We start from the raw sequence: 11508 nt of genomic DNA on the forward strand, positions 1-11508 counted from the left end.
ACCATGTATAATGATGGTCCAAATAACAGCATCAACCGTTTCCTCTGTGATGGTGACTGACAATGGAGTGAGGTTTTCATTTGTATTTATAGCAGTTAGGATGCTGTATTGTCATCATAAAGCACAAGTATAATACAACTAAAAATAAGTTTGTCATCCAACCAGAGTGCAAATGCAAATGTAACAGTAAAGTGCAATAGTGATATACAATGTATAGGTGATAATTAAACTGGGTATAAAATATATAAAATAGTACTACTGAGTAATAGTGCTAATCAGATGTATGTACAGAAAGTTGTAGTATTAATATGTACAGTGATCCAGGTATAAAGTCACTATGGTAGTAAGTCATACTGACCAGCAGTGTAACTAGTAAGAGTAGGTAAGGGATATGGGAGGTAGAGCAGTCGTCTGGTAATCCGGAGGTTCCCGGTTCGATTTCTGGGCAGCGTGTCGAAGTGTCCTTGAGCAAGACCCCTAATTGCTCCTGATGAGCAGGTTGGCACCTTGCATGGTGAATGAGTGAGTGAATGGGTATAAAATGTGAGGAACAAATTGTAAAGCGCTTAAAAAAATTCAGCCATTTACCATTTATATATATATACGGTATACAGCATTATTGTACATGCTATCATACAGTTATATGGGTTATACATTTCAGCTGAGTAACAATGATCAAACAGTGCTGAAACTTGGGTGCTGCATTATTGAGTGCATAGACATAAGACATATTAGTATAGTAGGAGGAGTGCATGGTAGTATAGGACAGTAAAGTGTTTTCTTCATTTGGTTATATGGTTATATGCAGGTGTATAAGGAGGTACTGTATATACAATGGTTATATATATATATATATATATATATATATATATATATATATATATATATATATATATATATATATATGCTATCATACAGAGTTATATTGGTAGACTGTAGTATAAGGTAGGTAGTCATGCTCATTATGATTACTGTGATTACAGTGAAAGCAGTAGGTAGGTATACATTTAGTATACAGGAAGTACATCCCATAATGACCTGTTGTCAGGGGTGGACAACCACGACAGCTGTCCCAGGCCCAAAGAGGCCCATACACAAGATTATTGATGGGCTAGTAACGTCATGAGCAAGGCCCAGATATCCAGGTTATCCCCAGGCCTTAGGAACCCCTGCCATACCAGCACAGAGGCACCATCTCGTCTGTTGGCATTTCCTTTATTTGGACACAAAGGAAACTTAGAGCAGAGCGACCCGATACGTGGGTTGTCAGCAGCAGGCTGAGCTTAAGATATTCCTTTATTGATCCCCTTGGGGAAAGGCGAGCATTGTAACAGCGGTATCATTCAACCCAGTGAGCCTAATACACTTTAAGATCCTCGACGGAGGCAGTTGTTTCAAGTTGTTGTTTCAAGTCAGCAGGCTGAGCTGTTAAGATAAGATAAGATATTCCTTTATTGATCCCCTTGGGGAAATCCGAGCATTGTAGCAGCATGGGGGGGGGGGGGGGGAGGTACAGGTATGGTCAGGGTAATAGTAGAAAAACATGAATATAGGCAATACTATTTGATCAGAATGTGTGTTCTTTAATAAAGCCTCTGAGGACCGGTACAAAGCAGTTTCTGAACCATTAAGCTTGTCTTTACAAGGCATCAGGGTCATCAGTCATCTGTTTCAGTCATCTGGCGTGTTATCCATCCCTTCTGACTTTTGGTACAAAGCAGTGAGCGGTATCATTCAACCCAGTGAGCCTAATACAATTTAACATCTGCGACGGAGGCGCAATTGGCTAAAAGCGCGACGGCGTGGGTTCGAGTCCCGCTGCCTCGCGTGTCATTTCCATCTAGGCGTTTAGCTGATGCTTTTATCCAAAGCGACTTAGTTACAAGTTCTGTACAACAGGTCAGCAGGAAGGGTACAACTCTGGCAGCTAACAGTGTTCATCAAACAATGTTGAACTTGGATGCTACAGTCTTGAGTGCATAGTAGTAAAGACATATTAGCATATTGATTGATTGAAAACTTTATTAACAGATTGCAGAATGGGTACAATAATAATAATAATATCTTGGATTTATATAGCACCTTTCATGAGACCCAAGGCGCTTTACAGGAGGGGGCAGCTAGGGGAGGGGATCAGGGGAACAACGTAACAACAAAGTAAAAAGAGAAGAAAAGGGGGAAATTAGGCAGAGTAATTTATAAATTTGGTGAAGAGGTGAGTTTTGAGTTGGGATTTGAAGGAGTGCAGGGATGTAGCACTACGGATGTTTGGAGGGAGGGAGTTCCAGAGGGTGGGTGTGGCAACAGAGTAGGCTCTAGGACCAACAGTCCGCATGTTGGTGGTGGGGATGGAGAGGAGACCGGAGTCACAATACAGTACGGCTCAATACAAACGACTGCTAAGAGGATGAAGACCAGAAAAAGACTTTCGTCTTGTTTACATAAGGGTCCTCCATTTTCAATTCATCAAGGCATTTATGACATACAAGACATACAAATATATGGTACTGTGTAAGAAACATCATAAAAATATTGAAATCTGAAGGGGAAGAAACTGTACATTAGAGGGGGTTGGGTGGGGTGAGGGAGTGGGGGGGAATTTTGACATTTACAGGGGCCAGTTTCTAATTGCAGCCACCCCTAGGTGCTCTTTGAGAGCGGTTTTGAAGGAGGGTAGGGATTCACATTCATTTACAGCTGTGGGTAGGGTGTTCCACATTATTGTGGCATAATTGCGAAACGTGTTTCCCTTGTTTGAATCTGGGTTGAACGTGATTTGTGGAGCTCCCTCTGGTGTTGTGGTCGTGGACTTCACTGACCTTTAGGAAGTATTTCGACAGGTACATGGGTATCTTTGTGGTGTAGTGTATCTTGTAGACCAGGCCCATTGCAAGTTGCTGTACTCTGTCGTCTACTCTAAGCCATCCTAGATTGTCAAAATGGGCAAGGGTGAGGTGGGTTTTAGGAGTAAGGTCAAGCAGTAGTCTGACCAGTTTGTTTTGTGAAGTTTGGAGCCTTGTTTTTAGGGCCTTTGAGGTGCTTTGGTACCATGAGGTGCAAGCATAGTCGTAGAAACCTTGAATGAGTGCTCCTGTTAGTCTTCAAGGTATTCTTATTTACCAGAGAGGAGATCCTGTAAAAAAATGATTTTAGTTGGTTGACTTTTTTGATTACACTGGTTGCCATTTTGTCACAGGAAAGATTTGCCTCTAGGATGTAACCCAGGTAAGTAATTTCATCTTTCCTTGTGACAATATTGTCACCCACTGTAACCGAGTTTGTTATTTTATCCAAAGAGAATGGATTCCGTTTTACCCAGGTGTAATGATAGTTTGTTATCAGTGAGCCATGTGCAGATTCTACCGAGTTCAGAGCTGAGGGCTTTTTCAACCTGCAACCTGTCCCTGTCAGAGACCACCAGGGCAGAGTCGTCCGCGAACAGGAACAAGTTGCAGTCACAAGCTGATGACATGTAATTTGCATAGATTAGAAACAGTAACGGTCCTAGTATGCTTCCTTGTGGAACACCCCAGCTCACTTGGAGGGGGGGGGGGGCAGTGTACCGTTCACCTCCACCATCTGTTCTCTCCCCTCCAGGTAGGATTGTATCCAGCTCACTGAAGAACTATCAAAACAAATTTCTTTTAGCTTATCAATCAAAATGGAGTGATTGACAGTGTCAAAAGCCTTTTGTAGGTCTAGCATGACCATGCCGCAGTATTTGCCCCTCATGTTTGATGTGGTCGTTAAAATAGAGAAGGCATGTGTCAGTGGAATGGGATGTTCTGAAGCCAGATTGGAATTCGTAGATTAGCTTTTTTTCTGCAAGGTACTTTTTGACATGTTCGTAGACTATTTTTTCCATCACTTTTGAGATGGAGGTAAGAATAGAAACAGGGCGGTAGTTGCCTGGGTCTAATTTGCTGCCTTTTTTGTGCAGGGGGGTCACTCTCGCAATTTTGAAATCTTTGGGGATGTGTCCCTGTTTTATGGAGAGGTATATTATGTAGGTGATGATGATTGGGGTGATGGTGGCCGCTGAGTCTGAGAATTTGGAGGGGATGTTGCCATGGCCAGTAGGTAGTAATATAGGCAAGGAATATTACAGTATATATATATATATAGTATATATAGTAGTTCAGCAATCAGCATACATTGTTAACAGAAACAGCTCCAGCTCTTAGTAAGGTCTGTGGCTCAATGTCAATAAGACATAGATTGAAAAGTATCCGCCCAATTTGTACAAGTGATGACTTGTTTTGAAGGTATGAAACTGTACTTTCATATCATGTAATCTTTTTTTGAAGATTGCTCAACAAGACCATAAAGTCTGTGCCTGGTCACATTTAATAGCGAAGATATTGACATCAGGCGTGGATATTGTGCTCCGTCTCCTTGCATTCGATTGGAGGTGCCTACTTAACCCTTTCACTGCCACACGACAGAAGGTTAACCCTTTACTATCACACAACCGACGGTCGCCGGCTGTTGTGTGGCAGTGAAAGGGTTAACCTTATGTGAATTGTCGCAGTGAAAGGGTTAACCCTTTTGGTAGCGCGGTGGTGAAAGGGTTAATAACTTCAGGTCCATGCATCCTACCTGACTGACCCCCCATCTGATTAGGTTGTCCAAGCGTTCAACTCTCTCAATAATGACATTATAGGATAGTTCTATCTATCGGAATCTGTCGAATTAGCCATTTAATAGAATTGTGTGAACTCAATAACACAACCAGATCTGATGTTAAAGCGTCTGCTCCTTTGACAATAAAATTGTACGCATCACTTATGGACTGAAAAAAACGAGTGAAAAAGAGAAACCAACGGTACTGTAAAAAAGATCATCGGATTTATTACCCCTGCCTAGGTCAATAATAAATATAAATATATTTGAAACTAAACTGATTACAAGATGGCTTTAGGAGTTTGACTGAACCTGTGTGTGTATGTGTAGTGTGTGCTCAGTAGTAGCAGCAGGAGGCACCAACAAAGCCAGGCTACAGCATTACATAAGTGTTCCCTCGGACACGAGGCTGTGGTGCTGTGAGAACTTGATCTGGACAGATTACGTTTCACTGCTACACGCAGTGCTCTCTCTCTCACCCCCCCCCTCCCTCCCTCCCTCCCTCTCTCTCTTATCCAAACACCCACACCCCCAGACAGTACTGTACATAGTGTACATAAGTATATTCAAACTCACATGCAGGAACAAGGCGAATAGGCTCTCCACGGGAAAAAAAATACTTTATTAATACACATATATAATGTATATCAACATTTATAGACAAAAATATGTACATCAAACGTCTTTCTTGCAGGTCCCAAAATATAAAATCTCAAGTACCTCTTTCTATAGAAAACTAATTCTGTTAAAACGTTTTACATTCATTTCTCTTCACTCCGCTCCTTTTGACTCCAGTATTCATTACCAAGTACAGAGAATAAACATTTTGAGCTTTTTTGTTGTTGTTTTTCTCCCACAAGTAAAAGGCATCGACAGCATTGAACAAACACCAGGTTTGACTTGGGCAGAAAACAGATGTGTTGGAGATGCAGACCAGGTCCAGCACAGTGCTACAGTATTTACAGTATTCTTGAGTATACAACAAAATATTGCCAACACTTGTCTCTCTCCCTGTCTCTCCCCCTCTCCCCGTGGACAGAGTGATTCTAGGACAAGTATCAAAAATAGAGATGTACAAGAGGTCTATTAACAATAATTACAGTGGGTTCCGTCTCGACTGTCTGCGACGGTCTGAGTAAGACGGTCTTCACGTTCAACATGGTCGTGTGGTGGGCGGCCCCTCCCTCTGCCCCCCCCGGCGTGGATAGGTGCGACCACGCCCTCGTCTGCACACGCTCGAGGGAAAAACCCTTACGCATCTATGTGGATGCTAGTCATCATCACGGGGGGCAAGGTCAAAGGGCATTTTTCAGCGAGGGTACCGGTTGACCCTAGGATATACATCAAACAGCAATCTTTGGGTGAAAGGTTACCACTAAAAACATTTGGTGTTGATGAGGTTTTACAAGTCTTTATGGCAACGGCTGAGACACGGCGGCGGCGGCGGCGGCCTGCCTACTTCGATAGCAGCGTCTGAAAGAACATTTCCTCTTTTACATTCAACAGAGTGTGTGCGCCGCGTGTGTGCGGGGCGGGTCCAGGTGAACTGGCCTGGCCACCGACACACCGAAGCATCAAGTCCAAACATTCAGTCAGAGCAGAGGGCTAACTGGAGCTCAGCCGTCGGCCTCAGCAGGGTGAGGATGGATGGATGGATGGATGGATGACGCCCACCTCTCCCTGATGCTCGCTTGCTTTCTTTCTCTCCTCCTCCTCCTCCCGTCTCCTGCTGTCCGACCTCTGCGCTGAGTGAACAGGGTGAGAATGGGTCACGGAGCGGTCCGCTTGTGTTCTCCTCCTCCTGCCAGTGTCTCTCCTCCTCGTCACCGGGGGGGGGGGGGGGACGGGGGGACGACGACGACACACAAAGCGTTTGTCTTCTACAAGAACGCTTTTGCTCCTCGCAGCTCTCAGTCTTTGGTCTCCAGGTTGAGGAGCGGCACCTGTTTCAGGGCCTGGAGGAGGGCGGGGGAGTCCATGGGGCTCTGTGGCACGGCGGGGGCCGGGGAGCCGCCCCTGGGGGACACCATGAGCTGGGCAGGCTTCTCACTGTGCATGGCGGGGTAGAGCATGGGCATGGCGCCCGGGTACCAGCACTTCTCCAGCATGGGCAGGTAGGCGGCGGCCGAGGGCGGGATGAGGTAGAAGGGCATGCAGATGGGGTGCGGGGCAGGCGGCTGGTGGGGGGACATGCTCATGTAGCTGCTGTGGCCGCTGGAGGACGAGGAGGACGACGACTCTCCGCCCGAGAGCGACTCGTCCTCGGACGTCTCCACGCGGGGCCGCTTGTTGTGGCGCGCCTCCTCGTCGCCCTCGTGCTTCACGCCGGGGGCGCCCCGCCTCTCGCCCAGGCCCCTCTTCAGCTGGCTCTCCTGGCCATAGTAGCCCGGGCGGCACTGCAGCAGCTGCTGCGCTCCCGCGGACTCGCCCTTCTCCAGCTCCCCTCCGTAGCCGCTGTCCGTGTCCGTGTCGCTGCCACTCTGCTCGCCGCCCGCCTGGGCGTGTGTCCGCTGGATGACGGGCACGCAGTTCCTCCTGTAGCCCTCGCTGGGTTTGGGGGCTACGCTGGCGGGTTTCTCCTTGTGGGTCTGGTGGTGGTGGTGGTGGTGGTGGCTGTGGGCCGGGGGCTCCTCGGCCCGGGCGCTGGGGGGCGTGCGGGGTCGGGGGGGACCCTGCAGGACCTCAGCGGCCACCGTGTGCAGGTGGTTGATCAGGTGGGAGGGGGTGAGGTCTCCCTCAGCCTCCTGGTTGCCCAGGTAGTGCAGGATCTCCTTGGCACACATGTGGAAGCCAGAGCGGAACATTTCCTCCGTCTTCTCCTGACTGATAGCAGGCTGGTCTACAGGCACAAGGGGAACAGGCGCAAAGAGTCAGAAACACTGCAACTCTAATATCTATATCTAATCTAAAGTTAATCACATGATGCCGACATTGTTTTTGTTTTTTGGTCACTTTCTCTTCACGTGTTCAATGACATACATTCTTGTAAATAGACCCGTTTCCCCCGTATTGTTTCAATGTCTCTTTATAAAGCTGTTCTCAGTGTGTGGTGGCCGTCTACATTAAAACCAGCAACGGTCTGCATTAAAACTCACTTATTTGCATGCAGTTCAGCAGAGTCACGTCATTGTGTGTGTGTGTGTGTGTGTGTGTGTGTGTGTGTGTGTGTGTGTGTGTTGCGCAGGCTTTAGTTATATTTGCATGCCGTCTGACATAATCACCCTATTCAGTGTCTGTGTGTGTCTGTGTGTGTCTGTGTGTGGCGCCCTTCCTCACCTATTTGCATGCCGTTCTGCAGGGCGAGGATCTTCTGTTGCTGCTGCTCCAGCAGTGAGGAGAGGGCCTTCACGTGCTTCAACGTGAGCTCCAAAACCACAGCCTTCTCCAGGTGGCCCAGAGTCTATACAGGAGAAAACAAACCCGTCAGCTCATCCTCTCAACCTCTTATATAACAGAGAGAAACTGCACCCTACTACCATTAGAATAAAAAAAATTAAAAAAGGGATTGGCTGCCGTTCCAACAACACGACGACAGCCGCAGAAGCAGGAACAACTGCAACTATCGACTAATATAACAATTTAATGATAGAAGAAGTAGCCTATAGGAATGACGTAGGATTACACATTTCAGGCACATGTTGTTATAAATGTTATTTATTCTTAAATAATTAATTTCAGGTTATATCAACAATACAATCGCTAGACTATATCTTGAACAAATGAGAAGTAGCCTACAGGCCTACGGTTATATTTCCCTAAGCCTAAAAGGTATTCACTCAACAACAGATGTTTGTTTGTTCATTCATCAACAGACGCATTTATTTTTTGTAAAGAGTGTGTAACACCACCAGACAGCAACTGGGGGGTGCTGCGTATCACCAGAGCCAGCTCATACTACTAGTCTACTACAGTGTCATTCAAACACATCCCGGAGGAGGTGAACTTACCGTGAGTTTTAGGTGCTCTGGCAATAAATCTTTCAACTGAGCGATGCACTCGTTTATCCGGTCTCGTCGTTTCTTCTCGATAAGTCTGTGGGGCAGCTTGTAGGTTTCCTGTCAGGATAAAGAACAAGAGTGAGTCCATGTGATCTTCGACATAGTTCACATTAATGTCTCAGACACGTTTAGGCTGATAGCGAGGTGAGTTATGTCACCACGTCTCCTCTGGGACATAATGAGTACAGCATGTGCTGAATGTTGTTATCCTCTATTCTATATATTATATGGAAATCACATTTTAGACATATTAAAATAGCCATGGATAAGGCACGTTTTATTACTATTATTATTATGAATAATAATAATAATAATAATAGTATGTATTATTAAAAGAACATTGAATTAACAAACCTTGCTTTCCTCCCCTCTCTTCATCCCCCGCCGGGGTTTATAAACATACATCGGGAAATCCATCCTGAAGAAACAAAGAAAGAGCAACAGTGAGCAACGAGGTATCTTACTGTGGTAAAGAGCAAAGACCTGGTCTGGTAAAGCCAAGGTACAGAGCTGGTCTGGTAAAGCCAAGGTACAGAGCTGGTCTGGTAAAGGCAAAGAGCTGGTCTGGTAAAGGCAAAGAGCTGGTCTGGTAAAGGCAAAGAGCTGGTCTGGTAAAGCCAAAGTACAGAGCTGGTCTGGTAAAGGTAAAGAGCTGGTCTGGTAAAGGTAAAGAGCTGGTCTGGTAAAGCCAAGGTACAGAGCTGTTCTGGTAAAGGCAAATAGCTGGTCTGGTAAAGGCAAATAGCTGGTCTGGTAAAGGTACAGAGCTGGTCTGGTAAAGGTAAAGAACTGGTAAAGGTAAAGAACTGGTAAAGGCAATTTAGTTCCCCCCCAAACTTCCAACTCACCCTTGCTGCATGTCTGACAGCTCAGACGGTGGTGGCTGCGTGCTTGGAATTCGCTCCATTCTCTTTACTCCAGTTTTTACGCAGCAGGCAAAGTCAACGTGCGGTGTCCAGTGCACTCACGAATGCATACGCATTTATTATGTATTTGATTTAAAAAAAATCGTGTAAAAAAGTGTTTCAAAATAAATAAATATATTTTTTCATCAATTTTTTAGTGGTTAGTTTTTTTTTTCTTTGGGGCGAGTGTGTGTCTCCCTCGCGATCTCCAGGTCGTTCAGTCAGCAGTCAGTGGTCCGGTGGCGGCGGAAAGCTTCCCTCTGTGGTCGGTGCGTTGTGTGAAAGTGGGGGGAAGGACAGAGAGACGTGTTAAATAAACCTTCTGTGAGTCGACATGAGCCTCACGTGCTAAACGGCGCGGTGTGCCCGGCGTAGGGTCCCGCCCACATTATACCAAATTGGAGTCTCGGGGGGCGGTCCGCGGCCTACGTCAGAGCGGAGGGGGCGTGTCTCCCGGGTCCCGTGTATCTCCACGCTGAACTGTATGGAAACAAGGCTCCGCGCGCGAGCCCCACGGCGCCGGAACGTGCTGGCGCGAGAGCGAAACATGTTGAGCACGCGCTTCTTGGACGCGGATGTGCACACGCGCGTTTGTGACTATCAAAGCAGCCTACTGTGGACAATGGTTCTGTTTATTCCACACGTTAGGTGGGGCTAGGGGGCCATTTAAATGATCGATATATAGTTGGGAGAATGTTGTTGGGAAATAATATAGATTTTAGGCACCATATATGTATAACAAAAAAGGTAACATTCAAAAGCTTGTTTTCACCAGGCTAAATCAATCTGCACTTCAATGACACAGCAATGGACCTAAAGGAAGGTATTTATAAGGTATATTTCTCTTTTTATATTCAGAGTTAATTGTATTGTTTACACTGTTTATTATTATGTTTTTATATTCAAATAAAATTGTATTGCCTATATTTATGTATTTCTACTAATACAAACCAGTACCCCCTCCCCCCTGCTATTGATGCCCGAATTTCCCCAAGGGGATCAATAAAGGAAAACTGATTTTTATCTTTATCTTATTTTCACACTATAGCTTATGGTAAAGGTAAAGCCCCACGGGTCGGTCGTAAAAGGTTGTGAACGGTGACTCATCCATCCATGTCAAAATTACATAAAAGCAGCAGCAGTACCATCTGTTTGTCCACGTGCACCTGTCTGTCACTCTGGACACAGACAAGTGTCTGAAGTCAGGTTGACGTGTTGTCGCGTGCACTCCACCGGTTGTCACGTTGATCTCCTCATGGCCCCGGAGCACGCTGAGTATAGCGCAAGCGCACATTTAACCCTTTCACTGTCTGCCACACGACAGAAGGTTAACTCTTTACTATCACACAACCGACGGTCGCCGTGTGGCAGTGAAAGGGTTAACTTTCTGCGTATTGTCGCAGTGAAAGGGTTAACCGTTCGGTAGTGCGGCGGTGAAAGGGTTCACGGTTGTTGTCGCTGCAGCTGCCCTGCACGCGCTGTGGACACAACAAAGGCGCAAGACTTCTAACACAACAAGGCTAAACTAGGCTACATAGAATGACAACGACCCAGTAAAATCAAGGTGGGGCATACAGTAGCTCTCTCATGGCCTATCGGATTCGGATCAAGACAAGAATATTGGATATTTAACACTGTAAACCGTCTTGTACACTTATTTGGATTGAGTTAAATAGTTAAAATGTGTGATGTCATTATGATGTATTAGTACTCCTACTAGAAGTATCGCAGGAAGTAATAAATAGGCCTACAGCTCAGTGAAGTTATGAAAATTAAAACTATCATTAAAAAAAACGACCTTAGCTAGTGATAAAGTTCCTGGAAAGCCATATGCTACTGTGTGTATATATATATATATATATATATATATATATATATATATATATATATATATATATATATATATATATATATATATATATAACTAAATAAGACTTGTGCACATCTAGTTGGACCCCGACTGGAGGTGCAGGTCAGCGCAA

The 11508-nt window shown here is 45.5% G+C and overlaps 1 protein-coding gene across 1 annotated transcript; it reads right to left on the minus strand.

The window, feature by feature from the left end:
- Positions 1-5226: 5226 nt before the first annotated feature.
- LOC311231236 (class E basic helix-loop-helix protein 40-like) lies at positions 5227-9819 on the minus strand. The gene is made up of 5 exons (XM_084317782.1): positions 9470-9819; positions 8976-9039; positions 8571-8678; positions 7900-8023; positions 5227-7462 (listed from the first exon to the last, which is right to left on the minus strand). The coding sequence occupies exons 1-5, from the start codon at positions 9526-9528 to the stop codon at positions 6534-6536; spliced, it is 1284 nt and encodes a 427-aa protein (XP_084173908.1). The 5' UTR covers positions 9529-9819; the 3' UTR covers positions 5227-6533.
- Between the last annotated feature and the right edge of the window lie 1689 nt (positions 9820-11508).

The sequence above is a fragment of the Notolepis coatsorum genome, assembly GCF_963971535.1.
Source record: "Notolepis coatsorum genome assembly, chromosome: 6".
Lineage (NCBI taxonomy): Eukaryota > Metazoa > Chordata > Actinopteri > Aulopiformes > Paralepididae > Notolepis > Notolepis coatsorum.